Source organism: Dendrobates tinctorius, unplaced genomic scaffold, assembly GCF_039654945.1.
Source record: "Dendrobates tinctorius isolate UK_male_01 unplaced genomic scaffold, ASM3965494v1 ptg000008l, whole genome shotgun sequence".
NCBI classification, from domain to species: domain Eukaryota; kingdom Metazoa; phylum Chordata; class Amphibia; order Anura; family Dendrobatidae; genus Dendrobates; species Dendrobates tinctorius.
In genome coordinates, this window is record NW_027361676.1 from 30,348,749 (window position 1) to 30,371,950 (window position 23,202).

The window sequence follows — 23,202 nt, forward strand, 5'->3', positions numbered from 1 at the left end:
ACAATGACACCTGCAGCCAGTCTATTAGTGGTATTGGCTACCTTTTTCATCATTTATTATAAATTTGAAGTTAATGTATTTATTGGCTCTTGGTATTTCTTCTGTCCTTTTGATGTACATTCATATATACTATGCATGCAAAGAAGCTTTCTGAGTGCTTCCTCTTGTCAATGAAAATTGTGCTATTTCACCAACTAGGTATCAGAAAAATAATAGGTTGCTAAAGATATAAAAAAAGTTTCTGTAATTTTAAGTTAGCAGATATCAAAATGTTTTAAGTTGCTTTTGTTTATAAATATTGACATTCTAAAAAGCCATAATATGATACATATCTAAGATGGGCCTATACTGTAACTCAGATGTACCCATAGATTACTGCTTCTCAGATTCAAGCACAGGCTCGTAGGTGACAGTTTTTGTTGTTACACTTCATTAGGGGTTTTGTTTGTGGCACCTCACATGTAAAAAATGTAGTCCACAATATAGAATTCAAATATATTTCAAATGTGCCCAGTATTATGGGAGAATCTCACCCAATTTCATCTGTACAGAATTGGAATAAAAAAATTGTACAGCCACACTTGAGTTTTATGAATATGTCTTCTCCATATTTTTAGTAAATTCCAAATCCATTGTGATATGCAATAAATCTCAAAAACATTTATAGCCATTTCTCAACTTTAGTCAACAAGTCAGCATTACTTATAGGGCTATAAATTTTACAAAATTGAAATGTTCCAGAACTTTTAGGAAACATATTATCAAGCGCGGCTCAATTGCATACTCTATTCCGACCACATGAAATAGAAACTACAGAAAGTATAGTTATTATTCACAGAGTATTAGAAGTGGATTAATTACAAAATAACCAAATGCAGATACAGACATTCTCAATTTATGAGCCTAAAAGTAAAAATAAATTGTAAACAGCAGAGTCTTGGATAAAATGTTAAATATACAATAGATGCCACTTTCAAATCGTGCATAATCCTGAGTCCTGTCACAAAAAACATGATAGATCTCTACACTCAAATCGTGTTACATCTTGTAATAAAACACAGGCATTATCAAGACTTTGCCATTTTCAAAGCACTGAGAAGCACAGATGCACCTGATATAAGTTCATTTATTTCTACTGCCTTATAACTTCAGGTTTAAAATCACTTTCCATTTTGCTAAAACATAGTCCAAAGTCCCCACTGATGAGCAAAGACTTTTGACATTCAAAATGAAATATCTGTAATTGGCTGACCTCTGCTGCAGCTGTAAGCAAAACAAAGCTAACCTTTCAGGTCAAATGACTTCAATTTAAGTATTGAAAGGATGTTCCTAAAAAAATATTAGAGATCTTCTTCATAAACTATTAAAAATGAGTCACAATGAAGTCTGAACAGGCAGGAAAAGGGCAAAAAGTGTTATGAAGTTTTAGTACTTTTTACATAGATAATTTGGATAAATATTTTAAATACTCTGTAGCCAATTCACATATACAAATGGCTCTTTCTATTTAGGACTAGTTGTCATCCTTTTGTAAAGGTACTAAAAAAAAAAACTTGATTCCGTTACAATTAGAGCAAAAGCAGATGCACACTGGGTTGCAACTCACATCAGTATTTGCTCCATTTTTAATGGATCCACTTTTACTAGAAGTATCTCTTAACATATTTCGTGCAAAGTTCCTAACCAGTTTAAGAGCCGGACATTAACACCCATTCCTAAATAGTTATATTTTTCTTTACTATTTTTTACTGGCTGTTTAAAGAGCGGTACCATTTTTTTCTTGTTTGGATACTCAAATAGTTTTGACATTTTTTTTTAGTGATACACAAGCTTTCATTTTTAGGTCACTGTCTTGTATTTTACTGATATCAATGGAAAAATAATGTGTATGTTTTTCTTATTTTTATGACCATACAGGACCACTAAAACACATAAAAAAATTGTACCACAAACGGCAACAAATATTTTTATGTACTGTGTTGCATGAGTTTACTTTTAAGTGGAATAGTAGCAACAATTTGTATTTACAGTGGCATTTATTCATTTTTTTAACCAACTATATTTATTTTTCTTTTTTTATACATTTTGCCCCCGATAAGGTCATGAATGACCTTTGGAGCGCATTCTAACATTTAAATAATTTTATTTTCATCCTATTTCCCTTGTAACTGGGGCTGTAACATTATCCTCAGTTACAAGGGAAATGCTATCTCCTCGCTACATAGTAGAGCTGTCTGGGTCTTCTGTGACCCATCAGCTCCTGCTACCTCACTATATGATTACATGATCACTCTGTATAAGCACTTCATATTATTGTATACAAAGCACTTTTTTTAGCATTATGTATACAGCAATGGAGAAAGCACAGACCCCTTCTTTCATAGTGACACAATGACACATAGATGCTCTTTTATGCAGTGACATGCAGGAAGTTTAAAGTCTACAGTAGTTTCAAAGTGGTTCATAACTCATCCATTAATGGATGGAATAAGACATGACCATCAGTTATAATCAACTTACTATACACTTCAATGTTAAAAAATGAATACAGTAGTTATTCTTTTGTTTGGCTGGAATATTGTGCAGGCTACTTTCTTGATTAAACTAAAAACTGGAGTGCATCTGAATTTTTTACTTAAATGGAAAACATTTTAGGCATCAGATATTCTCTTTATAGAAAGGAAAGGGTGGCTTGCCTGTTGACAACATCATCAGGTAGAGATCAAGAGACGGATGTACAGTGGGGAAAAAAGTATTTTGTCAGCCACCAATTGTGCAAGTTCTCCCACTTACAAAGATGAGAGAGACCTGTAATTGACCTCGTAGGTAGACTACAACTATGAGAGTAAAAAGAAGAAAACATATCCAGAAAATCACCTTGTCTGATTTGGCAAGATTTATTTTGCAAATTATGGTGGAAAATAAGTATTTGGTCACCTAAAAACATGCAAGATTTCTTGCTCTTACAGACCTGCAACTTCATATTTAAGAGGCTCCTCTGTCCTCCACTCATTGCCTATAGCAATGGTACCTGTTTGAACGTGTAATCAGTATAAAGACACCTGTCCACAACCTCAAACAGTCACACTCCAAACTCCACTATGGTGAAGACCAAAGAGCTGTCGAAGGACACCAGAAACAAAATTGTAGCCCTGCACCAAGCTGGGAAGACTAAAGCTGCAATAGGCAAGCAGCTTGGTGTTAGGGCTGGCGGAAAGCACCAAATAATAAAGATGGTAATAAGGTGCGTTCGCAGTCCGGGATCCACCGTGCAGGGGTGGTAACCTGCTGCTCAGTAATGGCGGATGCTATTTGGCGGTATACTATAAACACACACGCGGGTTATTGTCACCCGGTGTGTACGAGGGCAGACTCTGTTGCTTCACAGAGCAGCACTACCACTGAATATAAATGCCGGAGCCTGGTTATGCCCACAGAGCCCGGCTAAAAGAGCGCACAATGTACAGCCACAGAACACTACCCCAAGGACATGGGGTTAGAGTCCCTCTAGTCCCAGTGAGCGCGCAGTGTCGCTGCCACGAGCGCCGCTAAAGACACTGGCAGTGGAGTGTGGAGCACGTGCACTGAGGCATGCTGGATCACTGGTGAGGACCAATGTCTGACTCAAACCCTGAGCTACCTACACCTAAGCCCGGGCACTAGCAGGTTAAGCTGCACAACATATGCGTAACAAGGGTAGGTGTTTCATAATGAGTCAGTCACCAGATACATTCATACATGCATACATCTCTCACACCTTATAGTCTGTAAATACAGTTTATCCTAGCGCATGGGTGAGTGGCCATGCAAACCTTTTATAGCCACGGGCGTCCGGGACCTTCCTGGCTTCTCGGATGGGCCAATCCGAACACGAGCAGGACCTGAGCACGTGACCCTCGATCTCAAATGGGAGATCACTCCACGGGCATGCTCAGTGGCCCGACATGAGGACTTAGTCCCTGGAGAATCTCGCTGCTGAGCAGCCTGCATTGTCATAGCTGTGCCAGAGGTGACAGCAGCAAGCAAACCCACGGAGTTGGCCTGGGAAGAGCGCTGGGACCGATGAATCTGCTCAGCAGGCTCCACTGTGGCCAAAGAAGAATGGGAGACCGCTGGTTGCAAGGCTCTGGATAACTGCTGTGCAGTGGCTGGAACCCGACGCCTAACATATGGTGTGATGAAATCAACTGTGGGAGCAATAATAAGAAAATGGAAGATATACAAGACCACTGATAATCTCCTTTGGTCTGGGGCTCCATGCAACACCTCACCCCATGGGGTCAAAATGATCACAATAACAGTGAGCAAAAATCACAGAACCACATGGGGGAATTAGTGAATGACCTGCATAGAGCTGGGACCACAGTAACAAATGCTACCATCAGCAACACACTACAACGCCAGGGACTCAGATTCTGCAGTGCCAAACATGTCCCTCTGCTTAAGCCAATACATGTCTGGGCCTGCTGAAGTTTGCTAGAGAGCATTTGGATTATCCAGAAGAGTATTGGGAAAATATCATATGATCTGATGAAACCAAAGTAGAACTGTTTGGTAGAAACAAAACTCGTCGTGTTTGGAGGAGACAGAATGCTGAGTTGCATCCAAAGAGCACCATACCTACTGTGAAGCATGGGAGTGGCAACATCATCCTTTCGGGCTGTTTCTCTGCAAAGGGACCAAGACAATTGATACGTGCACATGAAAGTAGGAATAGGGCCATGTATAATGAGATTTTGAGTGCAAAGCTCCTTCCATCAGCAAGGGCATGGAAGATGAAACGTGGATGGGACTTTCAGCATGTTAATGATCCCAAGCACACCACCAGGGCAATGAAGGAATGGCTTTGTAAGAAGCATATTAAAGTCCTGGAGTGGCCTAGCCTGTCTCCAGATCTCAACCCCATAGAAAACCCCCATGTAAGTCCATGTTGCCCAGTGGCAGACCCAAAACATCACTGCTTGAGAGAAGATCTGCATGGAGGAATGGGCCAGCATACCACCAACAGTGAGCACCAACCTTGTGAAGACTTACAGAAAATATTTGACCTCTGTCATTGCCAACAAAGGATACATAACAAAATATTGAGATTAACTTTTGTAAATACTTATTTTCCACCATAATTTACAAAATAAATATTGCCAAATCAGACAAGGTGATTTTCTGGATTTGTTTTCTCATTTTGACTATCAAAGTTGTGGTCTACCTATGAAGTCAATTACAGACCTCTCATCTTTTAAGTGGGAGAATTTGCACAATTGGTGGTTGACTAAATACTTTTTTTGCCCACTGTAGGTCATGAGTGAGTAGGAGTAGCAATTTTTTATTTTGCATAATTAATTGCCAAATGGAAAATGAAGACATTTTGTAATAAACTTGATTACCTGATTTGGCTGTCTTTTGTGTGAAGTAACATGCTGCTGCACAGATCCAATGGCTGTATCTTGATAGGAATTTGCCCTCCCATGCTGCATTTGAACATTCATATTCTCTATCACTGTATTAATAGTAAAAAACTATGCAGGGTGAGGACAAGACCGGCCAGTGAGTAAGTCTAGCAGAGCTGGAATCATCAACCTCTCTTCTCTTGAATTGTGCGCTTTTCTGCCGGCATTCAGAAGTGCAGTGACCAGAACCTGTCTCCTCAGTGCCCTAGCGGCTGTTAAAAATGTTCAAAAAATGTTCAAATACAGCAAAAAAAGACATAGTCTAAAGAAGATTAAATCCAGACATGTAGTCTGTGAAGTAGGGTGGCATTTCACACAGAAGACAGCTAAATTGGGAAATGAAGTACTGAACACTAAAAAATCTCTTTCATTTGACAATTGATTATACAAAAAAAATCTGCTGTCATTCTATGTGACTGCAGGATTCTGAATCCTGACAGCATGTGGTGTGCATGCAGTGAAGATTCACCAGTATTGCCAGTAAGACCAGGAAATCATGTGACAGTAAGTGTGCAATTTGCAAACAAGCGGTCATATAGTCATGTAGCATACTTGGCTTCTCTGAGTTCAGTTCTATTGAAAAAAGTCACTCACATTTTGTTGAAATGTGACGGTACGTATGACAATCACATACTTGCGGTCACAAGTCCACTCCTACTAACAAGATCTGGTGAATCTTGATGCACACTGACAGGTTTCAGAAGTCTTCAGACGTTAATCAGCTGACTAAGTCTCATTAAGGAAATGGTTTGAAAGGTCTGACTCTGCCAAGCCCCTCCTTTACCGAGGACTATAAAACAAAAGGATGTATCTTTACAATTTAGAGATTGATGACTGCAACACATCTAAAAAATTTGAGAGACAAGGCATTGTTTACCATTGTATAATATATTTTCTTCTTTTTACAGCAGTCTGTAAATGTCTGGGAAGTGAGGAGACCAATTTCTGGAGATTTGAGTGAGAAATGTTGCCCTATACTTGTCTGCTGTAGGATTGTCACTCAACAACAGTCGAGGGTCTTTGCTGGAATTTTTTTATAACATGTCAAATGTTTTCTATTAATGAAAGGTCTATACTGCAGGTGGCAAGTTCATCTTCATGCTCTTATTCCATGAAGCCATGCTGTTGTGATGTATAAAGTATGTGGTTCAGCATTGATTTGCTCAAATAAGTAAGGCCTTCCCTGAAATATATATTGTCTCGATGGGAGAATATGTTGTTCTAAAACCTCTATTTAATGTCTTTCAAGATGTGTCAACTGCTCATACTGTAGGTACTAATGCAACCCGATACCTTCAGAGATTCATGTTTTTGAACTGTGGCCTGATATAACATGCTTGATGGTCTCTCTTCTTGTAAGTCTATAGGTATCGTTGTGCAAGGCTTCCATAAAGAATTTCACATTTTGATTTATCTGACCACAGAACAGCTTTTCATTTTACTTCAGTCCATCTTAAATTAGCTTTGGCCCAGAATAGACTGTAGTGTATAAGGATTGTGTTGATATATTGCTTGTTCCTTGCAGTAAAGAGGATTATCTTGCATTTGTGGATTGCTGAGCCTATGCCGTGATTTGCGCAACTGAATCATGCCTCTTTTAATGCAGTTGATGAACTGTAGATCATGTACTCTAGATGGTGTGATAGTCAAAGTACTTATAATTTTAGGCTGAACAACATTTTTCTGACATTGGTCAATAATTTTTAGATGCAGATGGTCTGATTTATGAATCTCTGACCATATTTGCTTCTGTCATACAGATGACAACGTGGCAAACACTGGATGTTTTGGCCCCCCCATCCAACTGAATGGGGTACGGGTTCGGGTTCAGGTACCGGAATCAAACTTTTTTTTTTTTTTAACGGTTCTGTTGTACCCACCGGACCCAAACATCCAGAGGTTTGCCAATCTCTACTTATAAATACATATTTATAGCATTAACATAATGGAAAATGGAATTTATGTTACCTGAACAACTTTCTGGCCCTGGATATCAACAAGGATAACTCTATTTAGTAACGGCTGGGCTGCATAAATGAATTTATCCTTTACTAAAACAGCAGATGCCCAAACACATCCTTGATCTTCATGTCCTTCCAACTTTGGACAGACATCATCCTTGGAAAGAAAAAGAGAAAATCACTGATTAGGACAAGGCATTCTGCACCATATGACATTATAGTCATTTTTCTTTTTTAATAAAAAAAACCTATATATAAACATATATACAAACATATTGCTCTATTACTTTGACATATAAAGCATTAATTTTGTGGTAACTCATCTGACACTAATCCAGCTACATGTAGCTTTCTAAAATACTTCAGTAGCTGATCATATGTACTAAGTTGCAATGTAAAAAAAATCACTTTGGAACCATGTGGAACAAAAAGGGACATGTCAATGTGTGTTGATTGTGAGACATTTATAAATACAATTATAGACAACATTTTGCATTATGGGAAGCAAAGTATCTAAAAAAGTCAAGTTGGTCATTTTTTATACACTACTCAACATTGAAATTGCAACACCAAGGAGAAAAGTCACGGAGTTATGAAAATCTCAGGATTGATAGACATGTTAATGATATGCAAATGGTAAGAAAAGCGGAAACTACATTTTCAAAAACATTCACCTTATTCAGTATCAGGTATAAGCGGCGCACAAAGAAATATAGAAACTAACACATCTTGTCTCCTACCAATTTTGTTAACTCCTTAATGCAATATCACAAACATGTTTGTGATTGCAAGGGTGATCATGTGTAAAGTGGGTTCCCTTCACACACAAGGCAGATAAAAACTATATTAAATAGCCAGCTTTAGCCTATAAAAGACATATGACCCACGCTGTCAATCTCTGACAGTGGTATATTAATGGAATGCACGCTACTGCTTGTGCTTACTGGCTCCCATCAATGAGATTGCTGGGAGCTCATTGGTTATCACCAACCTTTCCCCCCAATTTAAATAAAGAAATTAAATATATAAAAATTAACATATTTCATATATCTTCAGTCTGTCCAAATATAAAATTAATTTCTTTTTGAAAACTATACAAAGAGAAGAAGAATCAAAGCACCATAAATGTATTTTTGTGGTCACTACTTCTCCCTAAAAATGCAAAACAACAGATCAAACCCTCATACATAGGCAAAAATGGTATCAATGAAAATGTCAACTCGAGAAAAAACAATCCCTCCCTCAGCTCAACGGATGAAAAAATAAAAATGTTACAAATTTCAGAATATGGAGACAAAAACAAGAATGTGTTTTTTTTTTTTTTACAAATTTCTGTTTTTTTCTTTCACTTAAATGAAAAAAATCTAAACAAGTTTTGCACCACTGTAATGACACTGAACTGAAAAATTACAAACACAAACCAGAGTAACCATTGCCCCACAATGTGTGTCATAAAAATAATACACAAAAAAGCAGAATTGCATTTTGTTCCCAATTGCACCACACTAGAATTTGTTTCCCCAATTTTTAAGTAAAATGAATCGTGTCATTCAAAGCTACAACTTTTCCAACAAATATTTCTATCATACAGCCATGTGGGCAGAAAAATGTATAAAAAGGTTTAGCTCTTAGAAGAAGGAGAAGGAAAAAGTACAAAAATGTAAAATGGCTGCAGAGGCAAGGCGGTAAAGGAGTATGTGACATTTTAATTTTATAAATCAATAGTACACATAAAAATAAGAAACTTTGTTATATATCTTTTCAGAGAAATCTGCTTTTTCTCATCCAGGACTGATAATTAATTTTCAAAATTTTCAATTTCTGGGTAAAACCAGTACTCAGTGAAGACAAATTTGTACGACTATTGATTAAGCAGTGAATTGCTTGAGTGCTCTGTACTTGAGTCATGGATGCTTGAATGTACTCAACTTGAGTGGCAAGAAAAATGGAAGTGAATAGCAAACTCAAGTATTTTTCTGGAGGACGAGAAGATATTTTATTAATGCCATCTTTGATCTTAATAATGTACAAATCTGTCTTCACTGAATACAGATTTTATCTGGAAATTAAACATTTAAAAATGAACTATTAGTCCTGGCAGAGAAAGAATCAGATTTATCTGATAAGATGCACGCAAAGTTTCTTATTTTCATATGTACTATCAATTTAGAAAATTAAAAATTAAAGAAATGGTTACTCTTTAATTGTTGTTAGGAACACCCTGTCATGCTGAATGAAATTGGTCACACTAAACATCAAGATCCACTGCTGTCATCTCCCAATGCATATATATATATATATATATATATATATATATAAGCTTTCCAGCCTCAAAAGGTTCTAATATAATCATTTCCCAACCAACTGTGCATAAAGAAATGTATAAAAACATTTCACACAATGAAAGTATAACAAGCCAAATTAATTTCTATGGAGAGTGGATTACTTCAAACTTATTCAATGTAAATCAAATTTAATAAATAAACCTACATATGCATAGTGAGCATAGGTTAAAGTGCCAATGAGCAAAATAATACACTGCTCAAAAAAATAAAGGGAACACTTAAACAACAGAATATAACTCTAAGTAAATCAAACTTGTGTGAAATCAAACTGTCCACTTAGGAAGCAAAACTGATTGACAATTAATTTCACATGCTGTTGTGCAAATGTAATCGACCACAGATGGAAATTATTGGCAATTATCAAGACACCATCAAAAAAAGAGTGGTTCTGCAGGTGGAGACAACAGACCTCATCTCAGTACCAATGCTTTCTGGCTGATTTTTTGGTCACTTTTGAATGGTGGTTGTGCTTTCACACGCGTGGTAGCATGAAACGGACTCTACAACCCACACAAGTGGCTAAGGTAGTGCAGCTCCACCAGGATGGCACAACAATGCGAGCTGTGGCAAGGTGGTTTGCTGTGTCTGTCAGCGTAGTATCCAGAGGCTGGAGGCGCTACCAGGAGACAGGCCAGTACACCAGGAGACATGGAGGGGGCCATAGGAGGGCAACAACCCAGCAGCAGGACCACGACCTCAGCCATTGTGCAAGGAGGAACAGGAGGAGCACTGCCAGAGCCCTGCAAAATGACCTCAATCAGGCCACAAATGTGCATGTGTCCGCACAAACGGTTAGAAACCGACTCCATGAGGATGGTCTGAGTTCCCAATGTCCACAGATGGGGGTTGTGCTCACAACTCAACATATATATTTCCACATTAATATATGGAAAAGGAACTGCATTACTGCTATAGAAAATAAGTTAAAAATGAAGGTACTTAATTCACCATTTGGCCGATTGAGATGAGGTCTGTTGGCGCACCGGGAATTAGAACATCTGTGACTTTGGAGCTTCCAGGGATGCCTACCCAACAACTACCTCAACCAGTGGTGCACTGCTTTTGGTGGGCACCCACAGAGTACATTTAGGTATGTGACCAGGTGACCTGATTGTCCTAACCTGGATTCTCTAAACATCTTTGAGAGTTCAGTGATGCTCAATGTAGCAGATTTGAACTCAGATCTGTATCTATCCTGCTGGTGCCATGGTCCCCTAAGCTTATGTTCTGCAGATCAAGTCTGTATTCCTCTGATTGGAGCCATGGTACCTTGGCTACTATCATGCAGAGACTCCCTGGAAACAGAGGCAGATCCACCTGAATAGTTTACAGCTCTTTCTAAGGCATTTTTCCACAGGTTTGGGGGAAAGTGAGAGGAGGTAATCTCTCATTGTTCAAGTGCATATTTTGTCCTTTAATGTTTGCAGCACAACAAGCTGCATGGACTGATACAATGGATAATCAATATATTAAGAGATATAGATCATTCAATTATCATGTGCCTTTGTTTCCCATGGATAGCAGGGTAATAAACTGCAAGGACAGAAACACTAGGTAAACATCATCCGTTCAACAATTCAACAAACATTAATTCAATCTGCAACAAGAGCCAATGTTGAGACTCATATGAACAATATCTTATATCCCTGGGCCTACTGAAATTATATATCTGGCAAGAAAAAATGCTGTGTTGTCACAACATTCTCTTTGTGATTTCAATTTTTACTTTGATTTAGATCTAGCCCCTAAATGGTTAATGATCTTGATCTATATTAATATTAACCGTTAATAGCTTATTTTGCTGTCAATTACATAATTTATATTACTAAAGATGTTCAATTTGAATCACTCATTTGTTAAGATATGATGATTGATTTAAGTGTTTCTTTAATAGTTTTGAGTGCTGTAATCATATTATGTCAAATCTGCCATATTATCATCAGACCAATATCAAGGTTATGCTGATCTTCAGAATTGCACTCTGGGATGACACAGCATCACCCTGGCCACTGATGCGGGAGTGAATTATTCTTAATTATGCCAGACATATTGTTCCTTTGTTCAGTAGGTCAAGTGACATAAACCATTGTTTTATGAGTCTGTCTGTTGACCCTTTGTTATGCACTGTTCCCATGTTCAGTAGGTCAAGGGACACGAACCATTGTTTTATGTGGGTCTGTACATTGACTTTTGCTGTATGTTAATCTGTGGAATTCTTGCTGGTAATGTGTTGCATCAGCCCTCTGCGGTTAACTAGCATACACACCTTGGAAGACAAATATGCAGGTTAATCGAACAATCAAACAATATTGGATTATCTACCCCACCGTACCTCAAACCTGTGGTTGAATGCTCTGAGTGAAAGCTTTGAACATGAAAGGGGCCTGTCTATCACTCCAGACAAACTCTACAGGAGATCAACCTCTGTCCATTACTGAACTCACTAAGATGTTTGGAGCACCCAGGTTGGGGCAATCAGGTGACTTAGCTTATCGAGTAAGATGAGATATTTAGCCATTTCCTTTCTGAGGGTTCCCACCAAATGAGGGCACTGGTTTGGGTAGTTTGCCCTGTATGCTTTGAAGTCACACAGGGTCTAATCCCCAGTGAGTCACTGAAAGGGTGATATTATGTCATTTCCATCAGCTTGTGTACTTCTGGGATTTTACTATATGTTGTTGACTGTTGATAATCCAAAAAAGTATTACTGCATTGTTTTACCCTCATACTCTGTTGTCTGAGGTGTGATCTTCCTATAAGGAAGGAGTACTGGCCTTCAGTGGGATGAGCCCTTGCCCATGCAGTCTTTCTAAAGACAGTCAGACCAGTGGATGAGAGCAGCCACTGACCCGTGTGTCTCCACACACTGCACCCCTACCTCCTGGTTTTCTGCTTTCAAAGGGTAGTGGGTTGCTGATTAACATTTGGAAATTGTGAACTCTACGATGCTGCTCTGGATACTGATGTTTGCTGAATTCCGAGATTACAAACACTCTAAGACAGAGTTTGCAAAAACAGCGCTTCTTGTCTAGGAAAACAGCCACCAATAACTCAGACTGTGGTGGTCGCCAGTAATCAAAGTTACAAGCAGTGAACAATATAATTAAAATATAATTAAAATTCCTTTCACTCTTGCAAATTAACAGCATTTTAATAACTATTAAATTGCAAAGGTGTTTTGCAATTTTAACCATTTATGATGTTGAGAAAACTCCTTCAAAGTATGGAATGGGTTACAGCTCATGCACGTAGCAAAACCGCACACTGTGATCCTGTATAGCAGCACATAGACATTATTTTGCTGTGCAATTACTTTTTGCATTTACAGTAAACAAACACCAATGCAATCTTATTAGCTTGCAAGTTTGCATTATAATAGTAATCATACAGCCTCAAATTATTATTGAACAGTGATGAAGTAGTCTGTGCTTATCATAGAAATATGTGACATACAGTATTCATTTTCTTAAAGATTATAATATGACTATATACTGTATATGCACACACACCTATTTTACACTACTATACAGTACTAAAAGTAACTTTTTTTTTAAATTACGGTTGAAAATAGTTCACAAAGGAGCAACAAACTCATTTTTTCTGTAAATTTTGGTAGTAATTCCACACAAGTAATTTGACAGTAAGTCAATGATGTCCAGCAGGAATCATGCGCTTTGTAAGCACTCCCAAATGAATAAAAATGATATAGTACAACACTGAGAAAATGGCCAATAAAACTTTAATTTGCTCAGAGAATGAAAAACTTGACACATGTTGGATGTTGTTCATTTTCCCAATCTGTGGACCTCTGTTTTTGCTTTCTATCCGCCAACATTGTGTCATTCTGCTTGAATAACCTTTAAAATATATTTTAGCTTATTCTATCTGTATCTGTGTCATTTAATTTCAAATGCAATTTATATCATGAACAACAAACTATGACATTCTTTCACCAATAGCTCAATGGTTTTGTACGAGTTTATTTTTTTAAAGAACCATAGTGCAATATAAGTTTTAATATATAAGATAAACAAATTGGATTTAACTATAAATGTCAAGATTTAATAGAAAGGGTACTGGTGCCACCAATGGTCCATCAGAAGATACATTTTTTATTTATTTATGTTACTCATTTATAAAGTGCCATTAATTCCACTGCACTTTACAGACATTATTGGCACTGTCCCAAATGGGGCTCACAATCTAAGTTCCCTATCAGTATGTCTTTGGAATCTTGGAAGGAAACTGGAGTACCAGGAGGAAACCCACTCAAACACGAGGAGAACATACAAACTCAATTTGAATCTAGGACCCCAGCACTGCAAGGCTGCAGTGTTAACCACTGAGCCACCGTGCCACACCCACAACATAGAAAACTACAGAATTACAGCAAACATTTGCAATCAATGTCAATTTGAGTGTGTAAACTTGTGTTAGCATGATGTAGTGACATCCTACTGCAGAAGGTTTGTAGTAAAAATCAACTGACTTTAAACAATATCATTAGGGAAAAATATGCAGCTTATAGGTTATATTTGTTATGCATACAGCACTAATGCTGGTGTCCCCACATGGTTCTCATTTCCCCTCCATGCATGGACTCTGGCATACTCACCGCCGGGCCTATGCAGCATGGTCAAAATGTGCTACCTGTCTTCTGTGTACTTCCTGTTGACATGCCTGCTAAAATACTCCCAACCAATAGCTGGGAGGCATTTGTAATAAAGGCATCCTCCCTAGTATGGAGGTGCAAAAGAAACATTGATTCGTTAGTGAATTAGTGTGGAACTGGTGAGTTGTCAGGTCTCCTGGTCCTTGTGTGGCCAGGTCCTGAACCTGAATCCCTGGTCCGTGTGTGGCTAGTGCCTGAACACAGATCCTTGGTGTATGTGTGGCCAGGCCCTGAAATCTGAAGCCACTCCAGTGGTCCCTGAATTCTGAAGTTGCTCTAGTGGTGCCTGTACCAGCACCCGAGACCCATATGTCTAAACGTGTACCTATTCCTGCATTCCACATTGCCTAGACTGTTATACTAGTCTTCACATCCAGTCCTGTCTGTCAGTATCTGCCCGAGGAGCCAGAACTGGAGTGCTCTGAATGAAGGCCGAGCCCGTGTACATGTCTGCGAACCTGAACCCTGGGTCAGCAACTGCTTAGTAGTAGTACTTGGTGGCCACCTGCAGTGCAAGCTTGATTCTAACATCAGGAACTCCAGTGATCATCAGGTAGCAGCTTAGCTACAACCCTTCTAAGCAAGCCGGCCTCATGTCACAATGGGTCCATGAAATGCATGTGCCACCTGAGTGTGCGACAATGCATCAATTTGTTTTAACTATTGTTTTCTGTATTGCTATGATTTTTACATTTGTGGGTTAAGTTGTAGATTTTAGGCACCATTGTATGGTACATTAAAAGCAGAAGTTATTCCACAATTGTTTAATTCTATTTTGTTATTTTTATTTCAGGAAAAACATTACATTTTTATTTTTTTTACAATTTTGCTAATGTTTGATAATTTACTGCTCAAAGAAATAAAGGGAACACAAACAGCCTGTTGCAAATGGAATAGTGTTCCTTTTTTTTGAGCAGTATATAACACATTATTTATTCATTATATTATAAAGCAACTGTATGAACATAACTTTTTATGCAGTTTTATGCAGAAAAATTGGTTCTGTAAAACCCTCTAGACCAAAGTAGTATTTTTTTTACAAAAATCAAGAAGACCCTGGTTAAACCTTATAGCAGAACCATTATTGCAGTATGCGGTTCGGTCAAGGAGGAACTTTCCCAATATTTAGATTGGTACTTAAGACCACTGTTACAGAGTGTGCTGTCTTATATTTACCTGACACCAAAGTCCTTCTACAGAACGTATTTGATTTGTCTTGGCAGGATTCATACAGACTGGTAACTATTGATGTTGTTAGTCTTTATACTAGGATTTGTCCCTCCTTTTTAAAGAGGTAAATAAGGATATGAGGTGTAAAGATTTTATATGTGAAGCACTCAAATTTGTGCTGAGGAATAATAGTTTTGGAGACCAGTTGTACGCCTAGTGCAGAGATACTGCACCTACGTATTTAACATTTTTCATGCCATTTCAGAAGAATTTTATGCTTCCTGCAGCGGTGCTCCAGGTGCGCTGAATGTCTGTGGAGAAAATCCAACCTACACAAAGATTTCATCCATTATAAGTTTATGCTTCGAATATACAACACTGCCCTTCACCTCTCAAAACAAACCTATTTCAACACCCTCATCACCTCACTGTCCAATAACCTTAAACGTCTCTTTGACACTTTTCATTCTGTACTCAACCCAAGAGTACAGGCCCCAACCACGGAGCTTCGAGCTAACGATCTGGCCAATTACTTCAAAGAAAAAATTGACCAGGTCCGACAGGAAATTATCTCCCAATCACCTCATACCATGCAGTGTCCTCCCTCCCTCACTGCATCTAACTCACTCTCTGATTTTGAACTAGTCACAGAAGAAGAAGTAAGCAGGCTCCTTGCATCTTCTCGCCCAACCACTTGCACCAGTGACCCATATCCGTCACATCTACTCCAGCCCCTTTCCTCTGCTGTCACCCCTCACTTAACTAAAATATTTAACCTCTCTCTCTCTTCTGGTATCTTTCCCTCCTCATTTAAGCATGCCATCATACATCCACTACTTAAAAAACCATCCCTCGACCAAAACTGTGCCGCTAACTATAGACCTGTCTCTAATCTTCCCTTCATATCTAAACTCCTGGAACGCCTGGTCCACTCATCTTATCCGCTATCTCTTTGATAACTCTCTTCTCGACCCTCTCTAATCCGGTTTCCGCTCTTTACACTCTACTGAAACTGCCCTCAATAATGTCTCTAATGATCTACTAACAGCTAAATCAAATGGTCATTACGCCATGCTAATTCTCTTGGATCTCTCTGCAGCATTCGACACTGTGGATCATCAGCTCCTCCTCACTATGCTCCGTTCCATTGGCCTCAAGGACACCGTTCTCTCCTGGTTCTCCTCCTATCTCTCTGACAGCTCCTTTACTACATCTTTGGCTGGCTCCTCCTCCTCTCATCTTCCCCTTACTGTTAGGGTTCCTCCAGGATCAGTCCTAGGCCCAATGCTCTTCTCTTTGTACACTGCCCCTATTTGTCAAACAATCAGTAGATTTGGTTTCCAGTACCATCTCTATTCTGATGACACCCAATTATATGCTTCTTCTCCTGACATCACGATTGCCTTTCTAGAAAACACCAGCGATTGTCTAAATGCTGTGTCTAACATCATGTCCTCACTATATCATTGTGTTTCCTCCCGCTACTAATGTACCTATACCCGACATTGCCATTTCCGTGTGTGGTTCCACTATTACTCCCCAGCAACATGCCTGCTGTCTTGGGGTCATGCTTGACTCTGAGCTTTCCTTTGTCCCCCACATACGATCACTGGCTCGCTCTTGTTGTCTGCACCTCATAAACATTTCTAGAATTCGACCTTTTCTTACTTTTGACTCCGCAAAAACTCTTACTGTTTCTCTTATTCATTCTCGTCTTGACTATTGTAACTCTCTTCTAATTGGTCTCCCTCTTACCAAACTCTCCCCCCTCCAATCTGTCTTGAATGCTGCTGCCAGGATCATATTCCACGCCAATCGTTACACCGATGCCTCTACCTTGTGCCAGTCATTACACTGGCTACCCATCCACTCCAGAATCCAGTACAAACTTATTACCCTCACCCACAAAGTTCTTCATGGCTCAGCACCACCCTACATCTCCTCCCTTGCTTCAGTATACCATCCTACCCGTGCCCTCCGTTCTGCTGATGACCTGAGGTTAGCATCCTCAATAATCAGAACCTCCCACTCCCCTCTCCAAGACTATACATGTGCTTTGCCAATTCTTTGGAATGCACTTCCCAGGTCAATGCAATTAGTCCCCAATCCCCACAATTTAAAGCGTGCCCTGAAAACTCATTTATTCAGACTATCCTATCGCCTCAACACATTAACCTAATCTATCCCTATGTGGCACAGCCAAAGGTTTTTACCATAACCAGGTTCCCCGCATCATGTTCCCACATGCTTTATGCATCCATTAGCCCTCTGTGTCTGTACTGTTACACACTTAACATTATGGCTGGTCCATACAATCAGGGCAACTTTTACCACCCACCTTTCGTGTCTCCCTTTTTTCCTCATAGATTGTAAGCTTGCGAGCAGGGCCCTCATTCCCCTTGGAGCTATGTGATTATTGTTATGCTGTAATGTCTATCGTCTGTACAAGTCCCCTCTGAAATGTAAAGTGCTGCGGAATATGTCGGCGCTATAGAAATAAACATTTTTATTATTATTATGTGTATAATATTGACAATCCATTTGATAAATAGATACAATATTGGACCAGATATATTTTTTTTACCTGATTATGCTATAAATATCTTTTTTATTGGGTTCAGAACAAGACTTTTACATGTCTATGTATCACACCTTGAATAATTTTCTCAATTTTTTTGGGGGGGACATAAGTATTTACATCTAAATGTCCATGTCAAACATTAATAACAATTTATGGATATGTTTGGTAATCAAATTATTAATTTCTTGGATGTTAATATTAGAGCACAGGCGTTTGGATTGCACTCTTGCAGTTCTAGAAAACAGACTGCAATGAAACCTTCCTAGAGTACCTTGTGAACAATTTGTTTGCCTTAGACTTATTCACAGTGAATATGTGCTATAACTAGAATTGCACAAAAGGTTAATTTCAAGAGGATATGATAAATAGGTTGTACTGGAGACATTGACTAAAGGAATTCGGTTGGATTGTGGACAATTATTCTTGTTAAAAAGAAACATAGAAATGAGAAGAAAAGACCTTTTTTTTCTCATTTCGATTAAGCCCATTAGCAGATAAAATTACAAGAACAAAACCATGATTTAGTCAATAAAATAAATATTCACCCTATTTTTGATTTTGCAAAGATGTAGAAACCTTGAAGGTGAATTATTAAGAGGTATATATGGTGTGATGAGAAAATAAAAACATGCCTAAAACATTTGGACATTAAGGGAATAATTGATCGGTTCATGTATGTTTTGGGGTAAAATACATATAGGGACTAATGTAAAAGGGTAGCTCAAAACTAAAAGTGTTTTTAATCTAAAATGTATGTTTATTGTAAAAATAGCTTTTCTAATATACTTTAGCTCCTTACTGCCAGCTGATGGAATAGTACGCGATCTGCCCACACCTATTAACTAGTTAAATGCTGCTGTCAAACACTGACAGCGGCATTTAACAAGCACTTCCGGCCGCCAGGCCGTAAATACGTGCATCGCTGACACCCGTCACATGATCGGGGGTCAGCGATGTGTTGCCATCACAACCAGAGGTCTCCTGGAAACCTCTATGGTTGTTGAAGATGGATTGCTATGTGCACCACCCTGTGGTCAGCACTCATAGCAATGCTGTAATTCAGCTACATAGTATTGGAAACATGAAAAACGGTGATCCACAAGTTTTTTGCCGTCCGTTATTGTGGCAGACGGTGAAAATTGGGGCGATACGGCCAGCAAAAATGGGTGGCAATAACAGGCTGCAAAAAAATGGTAAATGTAAAAGAAGCCTTTGTGTGAATTTGTAGACATCTTTTAATCAGCAAATAGAACCACCCACTCCACTTATAAGTTAAAAGCTGGAAGAAAATAAAAGCTATACTGTCTTGTTCATATGCATTTAATTTCCCAAAGAAAAACAAGTATCTTGAAAATTGACAATAGGGAAGGAAATTACTTCACATCTGGATAATATTATAAATACATAAAAGTGAATAAATAATCTAAATATTATAATAATTTAATTAAAAATCTGATATATGCACGAAAGAATAAGAACTTTTTAGCAGTGAATGCTTCTATATTTTTAAACACAACATCCCTGTTCAAAGTAATCTTGTGTTAAAACATAATATCTGTGACATTCCACCATAAAAGATCTACTTGTATGTATAATAAAAATCTGACAATTTTCTTGTGTATGCCACATTCTCAATAATTTATGGCATTTATATTATCTTCATTTATAACACATGTATGACTATATATTTGCACATAATCATGTACATTAGTTTGTTTACACATTTACTAGTCGTTTTGCAATTACCTGGGTTCCAAATATTTTTTCTGTGGTCCTAATGTGTCTTTGATATTCACATTCTACGGGCTGGATAACTTTGATGCCATCTTCATTAAACACGTAGAACAAATTTCCAATTCCAAGACCTTAAAAAGAAATATGCTTCAATGTGAATGTAATCTTATATATTAGGGACAGCATATATAGTACCTAGATAAATAGCTATCAAATATGAGTTAGGTAATGTTTTATTACTTTTTCATTTAAAGTATCAAATATGTTTTTCTACTACCTTAGCAATATTCAAGGGAAATAAAAAGATGTTTTTAAATTCACTTTTTTTAACGAAAAACTATAAGAAGAGTGCCTATGAAGAGTTTCACTGCATCAAAAATGCAGCGTGTTACTGTTGTAACCATGTGGATGGGATTTACAGAAATCTCTTGCCCATTTTGATTTTTTTTGGACTCGGCATAAACTGACCTGCAGTGCATGTTTTAAATCAACCTCAGGTTAATTTCTGTGGTGACAGGATTGCGTTTTCTGTGAAGATTTTTCCCATAAAATTGCATTAGATGAGGAAAATCAGGAGGTAAAAAAATTCACATGACTCCATTGCTGCAAAGCAGCAGTGCTAACCACTGAGCCACGTTCCTGACCATAGTATTAACAACAAAGGAGTTTTGTTTAAAACATGACATGCAAACAAGACAAAAAATTCAGCACCATAAACTCATTAGTGATGAACAAATGTGCTTCCTGATACCTAGAATCATAGAATGGTAGAGTTGGAAGGGACCTACTGGATATCACTGGAGTATCTGGGTGCTCGGATGTGCTTGGCACTCGATAAGCATTGGCTGGTCCTCGGATTTGAAGCTCAAAACCCCACCTTGCATGTTTAGCATTTGTTACTAGAGTTGAGCGATACCGTCCGATACTTCAAAGTATCGGATCGGAATGGATCGGCCGATCTTAAAAAAAGTATCGGTATCGCCGATTCCGATACCGGAAGTCCCATTCAAGTCTATGGGACTTCCGGTATCGGAATAAGAAAAACCCTGTTTTTGCCTTGTACAGCCTCTCTGGGGTCTGTACGGGCCTTTCGGGGGGCTGTGCCGGCCTGCCAGGGGGTCTGTGCAGGCTCCGGTGGTCTGTGCCGGCCTGCCGGGGGGCTGTGCCGGCCTGCCGGGGGGGCTGTGCAGGCTCCGGTGGGCTGTGCCGGCCTGCCGGGGGGCTGTGCAGGCTCCGGTGGGCTGTGCCGGCCTGCCGGGGGGTCTGTGCAGGCTCCGGTGGTCTGTGCCGGCCTGCCGGGGGGCTGTGCCGGCCTGCCGGGGGGGCTGTGCAGGCTCCGGTGGGCTGTGCCGGCCTGCCGGGGGGCTGTGCAGGCTCCGGTGGGCTGTGCCGGCCTGCCGGGGGGCTGTGCCGGCCTGCCGGTGGTCTGTGCAGGCTCCGGTGGGCTGTGCCGGCCTGCCGGGGGGCTGTGCCGGCCTGCCGGGGGGCTGTGCAGGCTTCGGGGGTCTGTGCAGGCATCGTCCGATGGGACTACAAGTCCCATCGGGCGATGCCTGCTACCATGACAGTGATTGACACATTAGCCAATGATGGGACAGTAGTAGTCCCATCATCCGGCTAATGTGTTGAATGTAAAAAAAAAATAAAAAATTACATGCTACATACATGCTACATTCATACTACATACATGCTACATTCATACTACATATATACTACATGCAACATACATACTACATATATACTACATGCATGCAACATGCATACTACATATATACTACATGCATGCAACATGCATACTACATATATACTACATGCTACATACATACTACATATATGCTACATATATACTACATGCATGCTACATACATACTGCATGCTACATACATACTGCATGCTACATACATACTGCATGCTACATACATACTACATATATACTACATGCATGCTACATACATACTACATATATACTACATACATACTACATGCATGCTACATGCTACATACATACTACATATATACTACATGCATGCTACATACATACTACATATATACTACATGCATGCTACATACATACTACATGCTACATATATACTACATGCTACATACATACTACATGCATGCTACATACATACTACATACATACTACATGCATGCTACATACATACTACATGCTTCATACATACTACATATATACTACATGCATGCTACATACATACTACATGCTACATACATACCACATACATACTACACATATACTACATGCATGCTACATACATACTGCATGCTACATGCATGCTACATACATACTACATACATACTACATGCTACATACATACCACATATATACTACATACATACTACATACAATACATTCATACAATACATACATAGACATACAGTACATATAACATAGAGTAACATACTTACCAATACTTGTCACATTGTTCCCCGAAGCCATTGTCTTTTAAAGGAATAAATATTAACATAACAAACCACAAAAATACTCACCCATGATCCGAAGCAGTCCACGAGTGTGTCCCACGACGATCTTGGGTAGAGAACAGCAGCATCAGCTGATGCCGCCGTTCTCTACGGGCTGCAGGAATCCAATGATGGAAGGTAGGTATCCTTCCGCACTGTATTCCTCCGCCACTTAAAAAAAAAAAAAGTCCCTAGTCTCACTTTATGCCATTGCTGTGTGGGAATTTCCCACGCAGCAATGGCATAAAGTGAGACTAGGGACTTTTTTTTTTTTTTTAAGTGGCGGAGGAATACAGTGCGGAAGGATACCTACCTTCCGTCATTGGATTCCTGCAGCCCGTAGAGAACGGCGGCATCAGCTGATGCTGCAGTTCTCTACCCAAGATCGTCGTGGGACACACTCGTGGACTGCTTCGGATCGTGGGTGAGTATTTTTGTGGTTTGCTATGTTAATATTTATTCCTTTAAAAGACAATGGCTTCGGGGAACAATGTGACAAGTATTGGTAAGTATGTTACTCTATGTTATATGTACTGTATGTCTATGTATGTATTGTATGAATGTATTGTATGTAGTATGTATGTAGTATATATGTGGTATGTATGTAGCATGTAGTATGTATGTAGTATGTATGTAGCATGCATGTAGAATGTATGTAATATGTATGTAACATGTAGTATGTATGTAGCATGCATGTAGTATGTATGTAGTATGTATGTAGCATGCATGTAGTATGTATGTAGCATGTAGTATATATGTAGCATGTAGTATGTATGTAGCATGCATGTAGTATATATGTAGTATGTATGTA

General features: G+C 38.9%; 1 protein-coding gene across 1 annotated transcript in view; it reads right to left on the reverse strand.

Annotated features, from left to right (window-relative positions):
• FSTL5 (follistatin like 5) overlaps positions 1-23,202 on the reverse strand; it is a 1,180,017-nt gene that overhangs the window by 69,588 nt on the left and 1,087,227 nt on the right. The window contains exons 11-12 of the mRNA XM_073576841.1: positions 19,923-20,041; positions 7,416-7,565 (exon numbers count right to left, since the gene is read on the reverse strand). Coding sequence (XP_073432942.1) covers positions 7,416-7,565; positions 19,923-20,041 — 269 coding nt within the window. The remainder of the gene's footprint in view (positions 1-7,415; positions 7,566-19,922; positions 20,042-23,202) is intronic.